Source organism: Oncorhynchus mykiss, chromosome 32 (genome assembly GCF_013265735.2).
Source record: "Oncorhynchus mykiss isolate Arlee chromosome 32, USDA_OmykA_1.1, whole genome shotgun sequence".
Lineage (NCBI taxonomy): Eukaryota > Metazoa > Chordata > Actinopteri > Salmoniformes > Salmonidae > Oncorhynchus > Oncorhynchus mykiss.
In genome coordinates, this window is record NC_050572.1 from 23867440 (window position 1) to 23888723 (window position 21284).

General features: G+C 42.4%; 1 protein-coding gene across 4 annotated transcripts in view; it reads left to right on the top strand.

The window, feature by feature from the left end:
* The window catches only part of LOC110488131 (PHD finger protein 14), a 125239-nt gene extending 109147 nt beyond the window's left edge, over positions 1 to 16092 (top strand). For all 4 annotated transcript variants that reach the window (XM_036971654.1, XM_036971651.1, XM_036971653.1 and 1 more), the window contains one exon: positions 14611 to 16092. In XM_036971654.1, coding sequence (XP_036827549.1) covers positions 14611 to 14668 — 58 coding nt within the window. In that variant the 3' untranslated portion in view covers positions 14669 to 16092. The remainder of the gene's footprint in view (positions 1 to 14610) is intronic.
* The last annotated feature ends 5192 nt before the right edge of the window (positions 16093 to 21284 follow it).

The window sequence follows — 21284 nt, forward strand, 5'->3', positions numbered from 1 at the left end:
GTGGTCTACTTGAAACATGTTGGTATTACAGACTTAGTCAGAGACAGGTTGAAAATGTCAGTGAAGACACTTTCCAGTTGGTCAACGCATTCTCTGAGTACACGTCCTGGTAATCCGTCTAGCCCTGCGGCCTTTTGAATGTTGTCCTGTTTAAAGGTTTTACTCACATCGGCTGCGGAGAGCGTGATCACACAGTCATCCGGAACAGCTGATCTGGGAGCTCGTCTGGTAGGCTCGTGTCACTGAGCAGCTTGCGGTTGTGCTTACCTTTGTAGTCTGTAATAGTTTGCTTGCAAGCCCTGCCGCATCCGATGAACGTCGGAGCCGGTGTAGTATGATTCAGTCTTAGTTCTATATTGACGCTTTGCCTGTTTGATGGTTCGTCGTAAGGCATAGCGGGATTCCTTATAAGCTTCCGGGTTAGAATCCCGCTCCTTGGAGGCTTATAGCAGCACCTAGATGTTCTACACAGATCCCATCAGACCTGGGCCCTGACAGTAAATCTCAGTAAGACTAAAATAATGATGTTCCAAGTAAGGTCCAATTGCCATGACCACAAATACCAATTCCATCTATAGTGGACACTGTTCCCAAACTGAGGTACACGCACAATTCTGTCGGGGGTATTCCAAATGCATTTTCTTGTGTTTTTAATTTTTTGACATGTTTTCAAACAGTCCATTTATATTTTCCAACGGGGCTATACATTTGGGTGAGGTTTTTCTCTTGCCTGAGTAGCCTCGTTTCACAGCCGAAAATAAAATGAAACCATCTCGTGTTCAGCCAAATTGCAACACAATGTCAAATACAGGTAGCCTAGTCAAATAATTAACATCCAATCACATTAACCGTTACTCTCTCGTGGGAATTCCACAAACGGTTTGTATGTAGCCAAATGTAGCTGCTGCTCATGTTGGTATCTGTACTGATGGTGCAAAATCCATGACAGGGAGACATAGTGGAGTGGTAACACGCGTGCAAGCAGTTGCTCCCAACACCACTTAGGCACCACTCCCAACACCACAGCTTGAAAGACGTTTTGGACACTACAGTGAAAATGGTTAACTTTGTTAAAGCAAGGCCCCTGAACTCTTGTGTATTTTCTGCACTATGCAACCATGTAATGATTTTACAACATTCAGAAGTGCGCTGGTTATCAAGGGGCAAAGTATTGACACGTTTTTTAAAATTGAGAGACGAGCTAAAAGTTTTCTTTACTGACCATAATTTTCACTTGTTTGACCGCTTGCATGATACGGAGTTTCTCACACATACTGGCCTATCTGAGTGATGTTTTTCTCGCCTGAATGATCTGAATCTAGGATTACAGGGACTCTCCAACTATATTCAATGTGCAGGACAAAATTGAGGCTATGATTAAGAAGTTGGAGCTCTTCTCTGTCTGCATTAATGAACTCAAGCTTTCAGACCAAATGTAATATAGTGAAGCACCTGTGTTGGGTTGGGTGCGCAATTACACAGGTACTTTCCTGAAACGGACGACACAAACAACTAGATTCATTATCCCTTTCATGCCCTGCCTCTAGTCCACTTACCGATATCTGAACAAGAGAGCCTCATGGAAATTGCAACAAGCGGTTCTGTGAAAATTAAATTTAATCAGAAGCCACTGCCAGATTTCTGGATTGGGCTGTGCTCAGAGTATTCTGTCCTGGCAAAAATTACTTGAATCAGTTGTAGAACAGATTGACCTTTATGGTTGTGAGGTCTGGGGTCCACTCACCATACAAGATAGGGGGATAGAGAGAGACTATACTTTCCTGTTGATAAAATAAATCAAATCAAATCAAAGTTTATTTGTCACGTGCGCCGAATACAAACCTTACAGTGAAATGCTTACTTTACAAGCTCTAACCAATAGTGCGAAGAAGAAAAAAGTATGTGTGTGTGTGTGTAGGTAAAGAAATAAAACAATAGTAAAAAGACATTTGAAAAAACAGTAGCAAGGCTATATACAGACACCTGTTAGTCAGGCTTATTGAGGTAGTATGTACATGTAGGTATCGTTAAAGTGACTATGCATATATGATGAACAGAGAGTAGCAGAAGCGTAAAAAGAGGGGTTGGCGGGTGGTGAGACACAATGCAGATGGGGTCTTTGACAATTTTTAGGGCCTTCCTCTGACACTGCCTAGTGTAGAGGTCCTGGATGGCAGGCAGCTTTGCCCCAGAGATGTACTGGGCCGTACGCACTACCTTCCGAAGTGCCTTGCGGTCGGAGGCCGAGCAATTGCCATACCAGGCAGTGATGCAACCGGTCAGGATGCTCTCGATGTTGCAGCTGTAGAACTTTTTGAGGATCTCAGGACCCATGCCAAATCTTTTTAGTTTCCTGGGGGGGGAATAGGCTTTGTCGTGCCCTCTTCACGACTGTCTTGGTGTGTTTGGCCCAATCTAGTTTGTTGTTGATGTGGATACCAAGGAATTTGAAGCTCTCAACCTGCTCCACTACAGCCCCGACGATGAGAATGGGGATGTGCTCGGTGCTTATTTTCCTGTAGTCCACCATCATCTCCTTAGTCTTGGTTACGTTGAGGGATAGGTTGTTATTCTGGCACCACCCGGCCAGGTCTCTGACCTCCTCCCTATAGGCTGTCTCGTCGTTGTTGGTGATCAGGCCTACCACTGTTGTGTCGTCAGCAAACTTAATGATGGTGTTGGAGTCGTGCCTGGCCATGTGGTCGTGGGTGAACAGGGAGTATAGGAGGGAAGCTCCAGTATTGAGGATCAGCGTGGCAGATGTGTTGCTACCTACCCTCACCACCTGGGGGCGGCCTGTCAGGAAGTCCAGGATCCAGTTGCAGAGGGAGGTGTTTAGTCCCAGGTTCCTTAGCTCATGGATGAGCTTTGAGGGTACTATGGTGTTGAACGCTGAGTTGTAGTCAATGAATAGCATTCTCACGTAGGTGTTCATTTTGTCCAGGTGGGAAAAGGCAGTGTGGAGTGCAATAGAGAGTGCATCATCTGTGGATCTGTTTTTGCGGTATGCAAATTGGAGTGGGTCTAGGGTTTCTGGGATAATGGTGTTGATGTGAGCCATTACCAGCCTTTCAAAGCACTTCATGGCTACGAATGTGAGTGATACGGGTCTGTAGTCAATTAGGCAGGTTGCCTTTGTGTTCTTGGGCACAGGAACTATGGTGGCGTGAAGCATGTTGGTATTAGACTCAATCAGGGATATGTTGAAAATGTCTTGTGTATGTTGACCTGTTTAAAGGTCTTACTCACGTCGGCTATGGAGAGTGTGATCACACAGTCGTCCAGAACAGCTGAGGCTCTCATGCATGCCTCAGTGTTGCTTGCCTCGAAGCGAGCATAGAAGTGATTTAGCTCGTCTGATAGGCTCGTGTCACTGGGCAGCTCGCGGCTGTGCTTCCCTTTGTAGTCTGTAATAGTTTGCAAGCCCTGCCACATCTGACAAGCGTCGGAGCCGGTGTAGTATGATTCAGTCTTAGCCCTGTATTGACGCTTTGCCTGTTTGATGGTTCGTCGCAGAGCATAGCGGGATTTCTTGTAAGCTTCCGGGTTAGAGTCCCGCACCTTGAAAGCGGCAGCTCTACCCTTTAGCTCAGTTGCGAATGTTGCCTGTAATCCATGGCTTCTGGTTGGGGTATGTACGTACAGTCACTGTGGGGTGGGGGGACGTCCTCAATGCATTTATTGATAAAGCCAGTGACTGATGTGGTGTACTCCTCAATGTCATCGGAAGAATCCCGGAACATGTTCCAGTCTGTGATAACAAAGCAGTCCTGTAGTTTAGCATCTGCTTCATCTGACCATTTTTTTATAGACAGAGTCACTGGTGCTTCCTGCTTTAATTTTTGCTTGTAAGCAGGAATCAGGAGGATAGAGTTGTGGTCGGATTTACCAAATGGAGGGCGAGGGAGAGCTTTGTACGCGTATGTGTGTGGAGTACAGGTGATCTAGAATTTTTTTCCCTCTGGTTGCACATTTGACATGTTGATAGAGATTTGGTAGAACTGATTTTTAAGTTTCCATGCATTAAAGTCTCACCAGCTGTTGTTTACAAATATGCACAGAACCCCCCCCCCCCCCCCCCGTCTTACCGGAATATGCTGTTCTATCCTGCTGGTGCAGCGTGTATCCCGCTAGCTGAATATCCATGTCGTCATTCAGCAACGAATCCGTGAAGCATAGGATATCCTTGACCCAGCCTCATCTACATCACCATCACTAGCATGACTAGGCCCACCTATGCTGCCTGCATCTCATGGCCCCCTGCTTGTTGACCTCAATTTCCCCCACTGGTGCTTGATTTGATCATCCGTAATTAACTGAAGCAGATTCGCAACTACCACCCTTGTCGAATGAGTCGAAAGAAGAGAAATCGACACCAACACATCCCTTAGAAATATTCCACTAGCAATCAGTCTACCCACTAAATGTACTCTTTTCATGAACACAACCACAGCTTTGTTCATTCTGAATGCAGAATGTGCAGTACCAGTCAAAAGTTTGAACACACCTACTCATTCAAGGGATTTTCTTTATTTTTACTATTTTCTACATTGTAGAATAATGGTGAAGACATCATCTATGAAATAACACATATGGAATCATGTAGTAACCAAAAAAAGTGTTAAACCAATCGAAATATATTTTATATTTGAGATTCAAAGCAGCCACCCTTTGCCTTGATGACAGCTTTGCACACTCTTGGCATTCTCTCAAACAGCTTCATGAGGTAGTCACCTGGAATGCATTTCAATTAACAGATTTGTTAAATGTTAAATAGTGGAAGTTCTTTCCTCAATGTGTTTGAGACAGTCAGTTGTGTTGTGACAAGGTAGGGTTGGTATACAGAAGATAGTCCTATTTGGTAAAAGACAAAGTCCATATTATGGCAAGAACAGCTCAAATAAGCAAAGAGAAATGACAGTCCGTCATTACTTTAAGACATGAAGGTCAGTCAGTGCGGAAAATTTCAAGAACTCTGAAAGTTTCTTCAAGTACAGTCGTAAAAACCATCAAGCGCTATGTTGAAACTGGCTCTCATGCGGACCGCCACAGCAAGGGAAGACCCAGAGTTACCTCTGCTGCAGAGGATAAGTTCATTGGAGTTACCAGCCTCAGAAATGGCAGCCCAAATAAATGCTTCACAGAGTTCAAGTAACAGACACATCTCAACATCAACTGTTCAGAGGAGACTACGTTAATCAGGTCTTCATGGTCAAATTGCTTCAAAGAAACCACTACTAAAGGACACCAATAATAAGAAGAGACTTGCTTGTGCCAAGAAACACGAGCAATGGACATTAAACCGGGGGAAATCTGTCCTTTGGTCTGATGAGTCCAAATTTGAGATTTTGGGTTCCAAACGCTGTGTCTTTGTGAGATGCAGAGTAGGTGAACGGATGATCTCCGCATGTGTGGTTCCCACCATGAAGCATGGAGGAGGAGGTGTGATGGTGTGGAGGTGCTTTGCTGGTGATACTGTCTGTGATTTATTTAGCATTCAAGGCACACTTAATCAGCATGTCTACCACGGTATTCTTCAGCAATACGCCATCGGATCAGGTTTGCGCTTAGTGGGACTATCATTTGTTTTTCAACAGGACGATGACACAACACACCTCCAGGCTGTGTAAGGGTTATTTGACCAAGAATGAGAGTAATGGAGTGCTGCATCAGATGACCTGGCCTCCACAATCACCCGACCTCAACCCAATTAAGATGGTTTGGGATGAGTTGGAGTGCAGAGTAAAGGAAAAGCAGCCAACAAGTGCTCAGCATATGTGGGAACTCCTTCAAGACTGTTGGGAAAGCATTCCAGGTGAAGGTGTTTGAGAGAATGCCAAGAATGTGCAAAGCTGTCATCAAAGCAAAGGGGGGCTACATTGAAGAATCTAAAATATATTTTGATTTGTTTAACACTTTTTTGGTTACTACATGATTCCATTTGTTATTTCCAGGGTTGTATAGATTACTTTCTAAATGTAATCTGTTAGTTACCTGTCCAAAATTGTAATCAATAACGTAACTTTTGGATTACCCAAAATCAGTAAAGTAATCTGATTACGTTCAGTTGCTTTTAGATTACTTTCCCCTTAAGGGGCATTAGAAGAAAACAAAAATGAATGTTACCAATTGAACAACATCTATTGCAGGATAAATCAATGTTAAAGTTTTCATGGCTGGCCATATATGGATGTTACATTTTACTTTATGGGTTGGTTATGTAGGCTTCTTCTAGCCAATCACTTTCTACTACATATAATAATTTGATTAAATAATGTAAAGATATAAAAAACCATGTAATACCCCTTGATCTTCAAGAATAGGACTTGGAAAATTGGAAGTATAGATTAGCCAAATTGTTTTACGCGAGCATAACCCCAAAACTAAGGACTTATTAGACAGCCCTACTCTGTTGCTCATTGATTTGAGTTGAAAAATAAATGCTGCACTCATGGAATGGCATGCTTTAAGCACTACTGAAAAGTGCTATTTACATGTGCAAAATTAATGCCATATGATGCATTTGCTATAGGCCTATTGTTTACCTTTTTGTTGGTGACACTTTGATGTCTTGATAATATGCAGCTGTTTAAAGGGCAAATCCATTGATGAAACAATAACATTATTTATTTAATTCCAAGTCATCATCTCATATCTAGAGAGCTGCTGCCTACGCTGTCTGACAAAATCACTATTTTAGTAGTTCTTCAAAGTAAATAAGGCATAGTTTAAGACTGCTAAGTATCAACTATCAATAACTTAGATCATGTATTTTAAGGCTCGCAAAGAAACTTTTTTCTATCCCTCTAGATATTGTGTTCTCTTTTCTCTCAGTCTTTGTGTCTGTTCCGGACAAGTAAGCGAGCACGCAATGGATTATGGTCATTGTAGTTAATTACCTTGTTTTCTGCTCTAAACAATGTAGAATAGTGGCCTGTTGGAAACTACAACTTCCTACTACATCTTACACTGTTAAGGCTTGATCGGATTTATCTCTACAGAAACTGCTATCGAGCTCACAGAAAAACAACTGAACGAAATGGAATTCAAACAATTGAACAGATGTAGGTCAACGAGTTGTAAAAAAGAAATAATACCTGGTATGTCGGTTAATCGCTCAGCACTAATAGCCACATTCAGCAGTCCCTCAACCTGTAAGGCTTTTCATTGACTTGTCCTCTGGTCCCTCATTTCCAGCTTCTTTCAGGTTTCTGTTGTTTTTATTTGTTCCTGATTTCTTTGTATGTCCTCTCCATTACTCAGAGATAATGGAAGAGGCACTTTGGCCAGTTTGTCCCACAGATTCCTACCAAGCACTTTGCCTTTAGCCTTTATTTATGATTTAGTGCCACATTTTAAATGGTTCAAATTGGAAACTGCAGATAAATGACTTCTCTTCTCTCACACACACACACACACACATGCCGCCACAGCCACCATATATTTTCCCTGTGAGCATCAGCTCTTATCAAACAGAGGATAAAAAACCTCCCGCTTGTGCATTTTACCTCTGATTAAATTAAGCCTGGCTTGGTAGGCTCACCTCAGTATCTGTCATGCCTCACTAAAATGGAAATCCGCTTCTCGGAAAAGAAGGGAGATTAATGAATGCCCTTTGTAATAAACGAAATGGGAATCACAAATATGCGCAGTCATGAAATTTAATTGTGCTGCTTTCTGGTGACTGGTTTGGCTGGGCGTTGTGGTGTAGGGAGCGACGGAGAGGAAGACGAGGAGTAGGGAAGAAAAAGAGAGGGAGAACAGGACCGGAGAAGAACGAGGTAGAGGAGAGGAGAGGAGGCCATGTGTGTGTGTGTGTGGGTGAGATGTGTTTAAATGTAATGCACTGTCTGAAGGAACTAATGAAACCACTGTTTATGGCCCAACCGATTCTATTGTGTCCTCTCCTGAGTGGCCACAGAGGCTTTAAATCACACCGGTGCGCATATTCATACACACTCACACACATACACATACATTCATGCTCATAAACTCCCACGCTCATACACACACACACAGACGTTCATACACACATTTCATGCTTATACACATACACTCTTCTTTTCTCACTCTTTCTTCCTCACTCACTCACACACACACAGACACACCACCCTTCATTTGCTTAATCAATTCCTTTTGTGCCATTAGAATTTCATTTGTCCCTTTCAAAAGGACACAAATATCGTCTTTGTGAAAGAGTGTTTGATGACTGTATGAATACACACAGGGCTTCACACCAGAGTCTGTCTTTGTACACTCTCTTTTTGGACATTAGTGTTGGTCATATGAGGTGTTTTAATCGTTAGTTATTTGTATGCTTTAATGTTGTTCACACCGTGGGTGTTTTCATGTGGTTCTAGGAGCATCAATACCTTGCAGGGATGCTGTAAACCCCTCAGAACCACCCAGCAGCACTTATCAAAGAAACTCAGTACCATAACACTACTTCCTCCACCACACACACACAGTGCACCACAGACAACCACACTGGTAAATACCATCAAAGCAAAAAGGAAAGTAAGTCCTACTAATTAGCTGCTAATTCTTGTGAGGACTGCGCCAGCTTGATAAAGGGACGATGCTGAAGCTCATTAAAGAAGGAGATGTGGTGTTGGACATTTACATTTTATTTTACAGCATTGTTTTTTATCTCGCTTTATGAAGTTTTCTGCATGTGGTGTGTGGGCGGGGGGAGGGATGGAGGAGGGGGTTGTCTTTTGGAGCGATTGTGTTCTCCCTTTCAGCCAGTGGGGGTCTCAGCCTCGAGCACATTAGCAGCTCCATGGGCCTTTGTTGCCACCTAGGGTTCACTACTCTCCTCCCCCTCATCCTTGCTCTCCTCCTCTTGTGTGGGGGGAGTAGTCTCCATCTCTCTCCACCTCTCTCCTTCCTTCCAGACTCACATGTTGAGAGCAGCAGCAGCGTGTGAGAAAGCAGGAGAGCGGTAGACGACAGGCTCTGCATGCCCTTTAAGAACACCCAACTCAATTAGAATAAAACATTATCATACATGTATGTGCTGCTGGTGCCAGAGGGCTGGTGACCCATGGAGAGTATGTGTTGTCGGAACAGTCTCTCTCCCTCTAACTCTCTGTCTCTTTCTTCCCCTCCATCCCCTTCTCCCCCTACCTCTCTCCCAAAGGGGAGTGATGGAGATATGCCAGAGCCTGTCAGTTTCTCTCTCTCTCCCTCTTATCCCCTCTTCCTCCACCACTCTCTCCCGTTCTCCAGGCCCTTTGAGGGAAGACCTCTTTCTGGTGGCTCTCTCCACTCTACTCCTCTCCACTCCACTCCACTCCTCTCCACTCCACTCCTCTCCACTCCACTCCACTCCACTTCACTGTCTGTTAGGGGGCTCTGACGCAAGGCCGGTCCCACTATCTCGTTCTTCTGTTTCTGTAAGGGAACAGGCTCAGGGGTTCTGGTGCCAGATCTATTTGTGCTGTCTTGCTAACTCCTATGGTTGTGGTCATAATGGAAAGGGTACACCACAGCTTGTAGTAGTTGTTATGTTACTTGGCATTGTTCATGTCCTCCACAGCAGTGCAGTAATGATCATATCAGCATGTTTCCATGTTTTTATTAATGTGATTATTTAAACATGTTTTGTACAGTATTTCACACTAGTAAAAATACTGAAAATGCTCCCGTCTCTCTCTGAACACATTTTACTTGTGTAGCGTTAGCTCCTTCAGAGTATATTGTGTAGTGCCGTCATACACCTGGCCTCTCTCTTTATCTCCTTCAGAGTATATTGTGTAGTGCCGTCATACACCTGGCCTCTCTCTTTATCTCCTTCAGTGTATATTGTGTAGTGCCGTCATACACCTGGCCTCTTTCTTTATCTCCTTCAGAGTATATTGTGTAGTGCCGTCATACACCTGGCCTCTCTCTTTATCTCCTTCAGAGTATATTGTGTAGTGCCGTCATACACCTGGCCTCTCTCTTTATCTCCTTCAGAGTATATTGTGTAGTGCCGTCATACACCTGGCCTCTCTCTTTATCCCTATACTTTCTATACTGGACAAATTAAGTCTTTAAGTGTTTGCTGGAGCTGCTAACAGAACATGACCAGGTCAGCATAGGTACATTAAAATCAGCCAGTCAGTCTATTTACAGTACTTAAGGAGCTCCTCTTAGCCCCAACCCTGGCTGTTTATGAGACTGTTAGCATGCGCTAGCTATTGGCCAGCCTGGCCTCTCCTCGCCTCCTGTCTCCCCATTGCCTGGGGATGAGATAGTGAATGGTGCCACAGGTAATTGGAAAATTGGCAGGCTTGTCCGAGAGATTTGGTGGATGGCACGGCCCGATACGTACGTCGGCCGAGGTTCACGACATGTTGTCCCCGGCAACGATAGATTTATATCGGCCCACGGGTGGGGCCCGGCCGAAGGAGGGAGGTGGAGAAGTATCCTGAGTTCAGGAAAGAGTAAGGCATTTTTTATTGGTGGGAGGCTGCATATCAAAAGTGCGTCCATAGAGGAGACACAGACAAGGTGTGTGTGAGTTACAGGGTGATATATGAACCAGAACTAAACTCTGGCCCTGGCTGATTTACGACTCCACTGCTAATGTCTTGCAGTTATCAAGCCTGGGAGATCCACTCTGCTTCGTAGTTAGGCTGCGTTCCACCCTATTCCCTATACAGTGCACTACTTTTGACCAGGGCTAATAGGGACTGCAATCTGATGTTTAAATACTCAATTGGCCCAATTAGCTGCTGTTGAAGTGCACTTGAGAGTTTGGGGAGATTTTTTCCTGTGTTATAATAACTACCATAGGAGTAGGGCTGGCACAATTACTTTATAACCATGTAACCGATGGTCAGAGATAAACACCGTCATGAAAATAAAATAACTGCCATAACTGAAAATAACTGCCATAAATGAACAGCTGACGGAAGACTGGACGGCTGGGCATTTGTGAGGTTGAGTCCAACTTTGTTTCTCCTTGCTGAAACAAGCCAGGGGTTTTAGCAAACGAGTCTTCATTTGCTTAGGTAATGCCCCCCTCCCTGCAGCAGCAGCACATGCAGTCAGGAACTGAGGAGAGAAGAAAATGTGCATCTTTAAAGATGTGTGTATGTATATATACAGTGGGGAGAACAAGTATTTGATACACTGCCGATTTTGCAGGTTTTCCCACTTACAAAGCATGTAGAGGTCTGTAATTCTTATCATAGGTACACTTCAACTGTGAGAGATGGAATCTAAAACAAAAATCCAGAAAATCCCATTGTATGATTTGAAGCCCTCCTGTTCTCCACTCATTACCTGTATTAACTGCACCTGTTTGAACTCGTTACCTGTATAAAAGACACCTGTCCACACACTCAATCAAACAGACTCCAACCTCTCCACAATGGCCAAGACCAGAGAGCTGTGTAAGGACATCAGGGGTAAAATTGTAGACCTGCACAAGGCTGGGATGGGCTACAGGACAATAGGCAAGCAGCTTGGTGAGAAGGCAACAACTGTTGGCGCAATTATTAGAAAATGGAAGAAGTTCAAGATGACGGTCAATCACCCTCGGTCTGGGGCTCCATGCAAGATCTCACCTTGTGGGGCATCAATGATGAAATCTAACACTGGACTCATGAGGAAGGTGATGGATCAGCCCAGAACTACACAGCAGGACCTGGTCAATGACCTGAAGAGAGCTGGTACCACAGTCTCAAAGACAACCATTAGTAACACACTACGCCGTCATGGATTAAAATCCTGCAGCGCACGCAAGGTCCCCCTGATCAAGCCAGCGCATGTCCAGGCCCGTCTGAAGTTTGCCAATGACCATCTGGATGATCCAGAGGAGGAATGGGAGAAGGTCATGTGGTCTGATGAGACAAAAATATAGATTTTTGGTCTAAACTCCACTCGCAGTGTTTGGAGGAAGAAGAAGGATGAGTACAACCCCAAGAACACCATCCCAACTGTGAAGCATGGAGGTGGAAACATCATTCTTTGGGGATGCTTTTCTGCAAAGGGGACAGGACGACTGCACCGTATTGAGGGGAGGATGGATGAGGCCATGTATCGCGAGATCTTGGCCAACAACCTCTTCCCTTAGTAAGAGCATTGAAGATGGGTCGTGGCATGTCTTCCAGCATGACAACAACCCGAAAGACACAGCCAGGGCATACATACATACATACATACATACATACATACATACATACATACATACATACATACAGTGGAGCAAAAAAGTATTTAGTCAGCCACCAATTGTGCAAGTTCTCCCACTTAAAAAGATGAGCGAGGCCTGTAATTTTCATCATAGGTACACAAAGAAATCCAGAAAATCACATTGTAGGATTTTTAATGAATTTATTTGCAAATTATGGTGGAAAATAAGTATTTGGTCACCTACAAACAAGCAAGATTTCTGACTCTCACAGACCTGTAACTTCTTCTTTAAGATGCTCCTCTGTCCTCCACTCGTTACCTGTATTAATGGCACCTGTTTGAACTTGTTATCAGTATAAAAGACACCTGTCCACAACCTCCAACAGTCACACTCCAAACTCCACTATGGCCAAGACCAAAGAGCTGTCAAAGGACACCAGAAACAAAATTGTAGACCTGCACCAGGCTGGGAAGATCTGCAATAGGTAAGTAGCTTGGTTTGAAGAAATTAACTGTGGGAGCAATTATTAGGAAATGGAAGACATACAAGACCACTGATAATCTCCCTCGATCTGGGGCTCCAAGCAAGATCTAACCCTGTGGGGTCAAAATGATCACATGAATGGTGAATGGTGAATGGTGAAAAATCCCAGAACCACACAGGGGGACCTAGTGAATGACCTGCAGAGAGCTGGGACCAAAGTAACAAAGCCTACCATCAGTAACACACTACGCCGCCAGGGACTCAAATCCTGCAGTGCCAGACGTGTCCCCCTGCTTAAGCCAGTACATGTCCAGGCCTGTCTGAAGTTTGCTAGAGAGCATTTGGATGATCCAGAAGAAGACTGGGAGAATGTCATATGGTCAGATTAAACCAAAATATAACTTTTTGGTAAAAACTCAACTTGTCGTGTTTGGAGGACAAAGAATGCTAAGTTGCATCCAAAGAACACCATACCTTCTGTGAAGCATGGGGGTGGAAACATGCTTTGGGGCTGTTTTTCTGCAAAGGGACCAGGACGACTGATCCGTGTAAAGGAAAGAATGAATGGGCCATGTATCGTGAGATTTTGAGTGAAAATCTCCTTCCATCAGCAAGGGCATTGAAGATGAAACGTGGCTGGGTCTTTCAGCATGACAATGATCCCAAACACACCGCCCGGGCAATGAACGAGTGGCTTCGTAAGAAGCATTTCAAGGTCCTGGAGTGGCCTAGCCAGTCTCCAGATCTCAACCCCATAGAAAATCTTTAGAGGGAGTTGAAAGTCCGTGTTGCCCAGCAACAGCCCCAAAACATCACTGCTCTAGAGGAGATCTGCATGGAGGAATGGGCCAAAATACCAGCAACAGTGTGTGAAAACCTTGTGAAGACTTACAGAAAACGTTTGACCTCTGTCATTGCCAACAAAGGGTATATAACAAAGTATTGAGATAAACTTTTGTTATTGACCAAATACTTATTTTCCACCATAATTTGCAAATAAATTAATAAAAAATCCTACAATGTGATTTTCTGGATTTTCATTTTTTTCATTTTGTCTGTCATAGTTGAAGTGTACCTATGATGAAAATTACAGGCCTCTCATCTTTTGAAGTGGGAGAACTTGCACAATTGGTGTCTACTAAATACTTTTTTGCCCCACTGTGTGTGTGTGTGTGTGTGTGTATATATATATATATATATATATATATATATATATATATATATATATATATAATTATTATTATTATTATTATTATTTTATTTTTTTTTGCTATTCAAAAAGTTATTATGGTGACCGTGGTTAATTGGCTGATCAATAACTGTCATCCAAAATTCTATGGCCATCACAGCCATAATGGGTAGTCTACACTGGTGTTTGCGAGCACTGAGGAATGTACCAATACCTTTCTACTATGTCGTTAGATATAGAGTATACTATAAGGATACTGTGAGGGGAAACAGAACCACATCTACACACCATACACACTGTTAGAAGAATCAGCGAGAATCTACACTAGGCCTACACCTCATGTAGGTCTGTCCAGCTGCACGTACACACACGCTCCTTAAAGCAGTCATTACATTTTCAAACTCAGTGTGTTTATTAACCTCTAGAGAAGGAGATAATTGCATCTGTCAGAGTCATTTAGTCACTGTTGCGGCTGTCGCCACCGTCACTTTCACTTTGCCTTCCCTTCTGAATCAGCTGGGTGTCAAGTCCTGCCCACCCTGACTACAGCTCTTTGTTCTAAGAGGAAATGGCTGCTGAACAATGCCTTTAACACCAGCACAACACTAGCCTACCAACACTAACTACTTATCCCTGTTGGTATTGAGACAGACCTGTCTAGAAATCTCATTTATGGTTGTGAGTTCGGATGTGATTTGTCCAACTGTGGTCTAAAGGCATTTATATTTTTTACCTTCCAGAGACCCATTTTGAGGACCCAGGTGAGGAAAATACTGTGCCTGAATATTCTATTATATGTTTTATGTTTCAGGAAGAAGAGGAGGAGCGTGAGGAGGATGAAGAGGATGATTCATTCAAAGAGGAAATGACAGAGCACAACATCCCAACAGAAATTCCCAACTGAAACAAAAACAACTGTGTGACCTTATCGTTGAGCACAGTGATAGTCATGTTATTGGTCAGCGGTCAGTCAGTGTCATCAATTCCACTTCAAAGATCTGTAGGTAACAGGACAGTCTGTAATGTCTCACTGACATTACTGCTCATCTCTAGCCTGGTCCCAGATCTGTTTGTGCTGGTTTGCAGCTAATGACAACACAAACAAGATGGCATCAACAGATCTGGGATCAGGCTAACACAACTTTTCTCCTCAGTAAGATATGGGACAGAGTACAGAGGTACTAACCACATTTGTTTTGTAGCCAGAGGAACAGTATATTTTAGAGTAGAGAATGTATTTGGTAAAGAATGTACCATGAAATCTTTTAGAGGGAATTCAAGTCATAGTATATATTTTCAAAAAGGACAGATCTGAAGCCTCACGCTCGCTATGGTAACTGGAGATGTCGCTGACGTGCAGGTTTTATCATAGAAATATACAATCTAGATTGTGTCTATATGGTTTTTATATAAGATCTTCATGGAACAGCTCCTCAATGTATTCTGACTAAGAAGGTTTTTATTCGGGGGAGATTTCTGTTTTCAGGTGCATCTGTCCGTGGCGGTATTTTGCAGCAGAGATTAAATCAAATATAAAACCCAGAGAAAGTATCTGGATGGACCAGACCAGTCAGACTGTTAGAGGATATGAACCTGCTTATGAACCTGACCAACCAAACATTTTCCTTCAGATCTATTTTCATACACTAATCATTATACAGTATGGTGTTCACACTACCCTCAGTAACCTGCTCCCAAATCTGGGATCATACTATCTCCTCAATGCCCTGTTTACATACACTGTATGTGAAGTGTTCAGTGGGGTCGAGTTTTTCTTATACTATCTCTCATCACCTTTGAATTGAAACTCTATTTTCTGTACGGCATGGGAACACCACGGTCTTGTATCACCAGTTTTAAAACGTTTTTGTTGGTGCTGTCTGGTCTTCTCTCTATGGATTGTCATGACCTCTTTTTTTTATGAGTTTAGTTTTTATGTGTGTATGCATTTATGTTCACACTGTCTGACATGTCAGTAACCTCATACACATGGTGTGGCCTGTTGGTGGCACAAATCCATTTCAAGTCAGCTATCCTCTTTGTTTGTGGTTGCACTACAAGTCAAAGGAAACAAACTCTGGCTTATAACCCAGGCTGTCCAGGAACTACAACACAAGTCAACACGTTGACTTACCTGTTCAAGTGCTGCCAATGTATCATTGTATGTTTTGATTTGACATTAAAGCAACAAGGGAAATGGTCATGTATTTTTGGGGGATATGCATTTGCTAAGAGTATGTATTTAGATACTTTGTAAACGTTAAAGTGCCAATAAACTTCAATTCCACAACAATATTATGGTAATAACATTCCTTTTGTCCCTATGACATTCGTTCCAGTTTTAAGAATTGTCAACATAAAAAAGAACCGTCCTTACACCAAGCGTTCGGACAACTAAAGTCATGAAAGGGGAAATTAAATGGCAACCATTAAACTTTGAATGCTTGATCATTGCACTACTTTGTCAAAAGTATTTAGGGAATAGGGTGCCATTTGGGATTCATTATAGATCCAAGCCTTCAGTAGTGGAGTGTTGAGGGGCCAGAGACAGCAAGGTGACTCCTTCTCTGTGTTCCTGGGTCATAATATGTTGCTCTATATTATTTATTCACACTAACCCCCATTTAAACTGCGGCCAGCACTAGTAGGGGTCTGTGCTCCACTCATGCATATCTTCACAATCCTCCATACAGACACACTGCTCTCCCTATCTATCTCGCCTCTTTCTGTAACATTCATATACGAAAGGGTTGATAAATGAAACGATGTCTGATGGATCTTTATATCGCATTGCCTCACAATCGCCCCCCCCCCCCTCCCCCATCCACACCCCTGTCCCCACCCCCGCCCCTATGTCAAGGCGGGTAGCAGCATCTAGACATTAATGCATTAAGGGGCGTAATGCCAATTTGTTTCAAAGAGGAACTATTAATTTTCCCATTTCAAGGGAGGCAGGAGGGAACCCCTGTACAGCCTCTGAACCGTGAAAGACATTATCTGGAGAGCCTGTGTCTCTTTTTGGGGGGAGGAAAAGAGGGAGAGCGAGTGTGTGTCCCTCGTCCAGGAAAAGGAAAAGACACGTTAGAATTGATGCTCTTTGATGGGAGGGGGCGGCTGGTGGCTGGCGCCCGCAGAGGGTAGAGTCGGGCCTCCCGCCGCCGTTTTCCCAGCGTGCGGTCTGAGAGGGATGTCATTAGGCCTGTAATAACAGCGCTGGGCACGTTAATGGCAGAGTGGCCCGCTCCGTCGCCCTGTGCCCCGTCAATCTCTGTGTGTGTGTGTGTGTGTGTGTGTGTGTGTGTGTGTGTGTGTGTGTGTGTGTGTGTGTGTGTGCTCCGCCAATCTCCACCCCTATCTACAGTCGCAGCATATTAAACAGATCTTAATGGTCCCTATACAGATAGGCTCCATAGCAGATGGAGATGTGCTCAACAGCCAGCTGTCTAGAACAACAAAGAATAAAAGAGAAGAATGAAAAAAAGCACTCGTGTTAATGTTTTGGGTGTGCGTGTGGCTATACATCTACGGGCACAAGCGGGTGATGCACAGAGTAAGAGGGCGCTGCTTAGACCACTGCGCCACCGCAGTTCACAGAGCTTCTATTAAGCCGGGAGAAAACTTGATGATAGTTGATGGAAACAGTGCGTTGTTTTTTTTAATGGGGTGGATCAGCTTAATATCACGGAAAGATTGTTGCTTCCATCAATGGAGTTGATTGCATCATTTCCAATCCGCCATATATTTTTGGGGTAAATACAGTGCCTTGCGAAAGTATTCGGCCCCCTTGAACTTTGCGACCTTTTGCCACATTTCAGGCTTCAAACATAAAGATATAAAACTGTATTTTTTTGTGAAGAATCAACAACAAGTGGGACACAATCATGAAGTGGAACGACATTTATTGGATATTTCAAACTTTTTTAACAAATCAAAAACTGAAAAATTGGGCGTGCAAAATTATTCAGCCCCCTTAAGTTAATACTTTGTAGCGCCACCTTTTGCTGCGATTACAGCTGTAAGTCGCTTGGGGTATGTCTCTATCAGTTTTGCACATCGAGAGACTGACATTTTTTCCCATTCCTCCTTGCAAAACAGCTCGAACTCAGTGAGGTTGGATGGAGAGCATTTGTGAACAGCAGTTTTCAGTTATTTCCACAGATTCTCGATTGGATTCAGGTCTGGACTTTGACTTGGCCATTCTAACACCTGGATATGTTTATTTTTGAACCATTCCATTGTAGATTTTGCTTTATGTTTTGGATCATTGTCTTGTTGGAAGACAAATCTCCGTCCCAGTCTCAGGTCTTTTGCAGACTCCATCAGGTTTTCTTCCAGAATGGTCCTGTATTTGGCTCCATCCATCTTCCCATCAATTTTAACCATCTTCCCTGTCCCTGCTGAAGAAAAGCAGGCCCAAACCATGATGCTGCCACCACCATGTTTGACAGTGGTGATGGTGTGTTCAGGGTGATGAGCTGTGTTGCTTTTACGCCAAACATAACGTTTTGCATTGTTGCCAAAAAGTTCAATTTTGGTTTCATCTGACCAGAGCACCTTCTTCCACATGTTTGGTGTGTCTCCCAGGTGGCTTGCGGCAAACTTTAAATGACACTTTTTATGGATATCTTTAAGAAATGGCTTTCTTCTTGCCACTCTTCCATAAAGGCCAGATTTGTGCAATATACGACTGATTGTTGTCCTATGGACAGAGTCTCCCACCTCAGCTGTAGATCTCTGCAGTTCATCCAGAGTGATCATGGGCCTCTTGGCTGCATCTCTGATCAGTCGTCTCCTTGTATGAGCTGAAAGTTTAGAGGGACGGCCAGGTCTTGGTAGATTTGCAGTGGTCTGATACTCCTTCCATTTCAATATTATCGCTTGCACAGTGCTCCTTGGGATGTTTAAAGCTTGGGAAATCTTTTTGTATCCAAATCCGGCTTTAAACTTCTTCACAACAGTATCTCGGACCTGCCTGGTGTGTTCCTTGTTCTTCATGATGCTCTCTGCGCTTTTAACGGACCTCTGAGACTATCACAGTGCAGGTGCATTTATACAGAGACTTGATTACACACAGGTGGATTGTATTTATCATCATTAGTCATTTAGGTCAACATTGGGTCATTCAGAGATCCTCACTGAACTTCTGGAGAGAGTTTGCTGCACTGAAAGTAAAGGGGCTGAATAATTTTGCACGCCCAATTTTTCAGTTTTTGATTTGTTAAAAAAGTTTGAAATATCCAATAAATGTCGTTCCACTTCATGATTGTGTCCCACTTGTTGTTGATTCTTCACAAAAAAATACAGTTTTATATCTTTATGTTTGAAGCCTGAAATGTGGCAAAAGGTCGCAAAGTTCAAGGGGGCCGAAAACTTTCGCAAGGCACTGTATTCGTTATATAAATAGGCCCTTTTAATTTTGTCTGGCTTGCCATTCCAAATCAAATTGAATATTTTTTGTTAATATAATTTAAAAAGCAGGTCACTAGGGGTAGGCAAAAGCATAAGCAAATAGGTCAACTGTGATATAACTACAGAGTTAATCAGGGTGATTTTTCCACATGGTAGCAAGATCTTGTCTATTTTTGCTACATTTCTATAAAAACCGAGTATGTCCACATCTCCGTCAGACCATTTAATTGGTAAACTACATGGTAATCTGAAATTTGCATTTTTTTGTGATCCAATACGTAATATAGTACACTCATCATAATTTGGTTTTAATCCAGAGAGGATAGCAAAATTATCTTGATCCTCTATGAGGCCGTGGAGAGATTCTAATTGTGGTTTTAAAAGAAAACATGAATTATCAGCGTACAATGACACCTTCGTTTTTAAGCCACGGATTTCTAATCCCTTAATATTATTGTTTGATCTAATTTTGTTAGATTTTGTAAGATGTTGCCATTATTTACTATTTTACACCTAGGGTTACTATACATAACTTTAACCCATTTTATAAGAGATTCCCCAAAATTGAAATATTCTAGGCATTTATATATAAACTCCAGTCGTACTTTATCAAAGCCTTTTCAAAATCAGCTATGAAAACCAGGCCTGGTGTCCCCAATATTTCATAGTATTCTATTGTTTCAAAGTACTTGTCTTATATTATCTGCAATGCATTGTTCATGTAAAAAACCTGTCTGATTAGGATGAATAATATCTGACAATACTTTTTTAATTCTATGCGCCAAGCATTTTGCTAGGATTTTTGCATCACCACACTGAAGTGTAAGAGGTCTCCAATTTTTTTTATGGACTAGATCTTTATATTACTTGGGTCCTGTTTCAATAATAATGATATCAAACCACCTTGTTGTGTGTCTGATAATCTACCATGTATATAGGAGTGGTTAAAACATGCTAATAATGGTCCTCTGAGTATATCAAAAAAGGTTTGTATACTTCTACTGATATGCCATCCAGCCCTGGAGTTTCCCCAGCCTTAAAGGCCCCAATTGCCTCAAGCAGTTCCTCCTCTGTAATTTGGCCTTCACATGAGTCTTTCTGCACAGATGTTAATATTACATTATTATTAGGGCAGAAAATCCATACAATTAGTTTCAGTTAGTGGAGATGGAGGAGTCTGAAATGAAAACATATTCTTAAAGTACTTTACTTCCTCTTTCAAAATATCATTCGGTGAATCTTGTGTGACTCCATCATTTGTAACAAGTTTCAATACATTTTTTTTGGTTGTATTTCTATATTGAATATTGAAAATGAATTTGGTCCATTTTTCCCCATATTCCATCAAGTTCGCTTTATTTTTGTAATAAATTATACTGGATCTTTCTTGTGCATTGTTTTTTATTATGTTGTTTTTAGCCTTCCCCAAACCATAGCCCTAACATTAACCCCTCAGAATGAATACCTAAACATAAACCTTTGTTTTAACCCTGTAACCACGCTGAATTAACCCTTTAACCACATGGAATTATTGCGGCAAAAATAGACATTCATCCATAATACGCTGAATTTATAAGTGAAACTATGAGATCCTGTTGAGGCCATACACAGGTTCAAGGAGATGTGCTCAACAAAAACAGCTGTTTCATTACATATGTCCACTTTATGAATGGATGTTCGTTTTATGTCTTCTTAACTTGACCATGTTATAGATTTACAGGGCTGCTTAAAAGAAAACTCCAACCATTTGTTTCATTAGTCCACTGTTGACATAGTCCCAAAATGTGTTGCTTGTCAGCAATTCAGTTTTCAAGATATGTCATTTGAAAATACAGATATCATCCCTGCAGGGCTCACTACTAACTTTTTTCCTCACGGTCCCCTTATTGTCCCGGAGTGTAATTTCAACTGTCCCAAACTGAACTTGAACCATCCCAAAATGTAAATATATATATTTGTAAACGTTTTGATATGCCAACATGGGTCTAGGTCGTCTGCAGTGCTTTTTTAAAGTAAATTGTGTATTTCTGAGACATAAGCTTAATTTGTTAAGAAAAAAACTTTTAGCATCTTAAT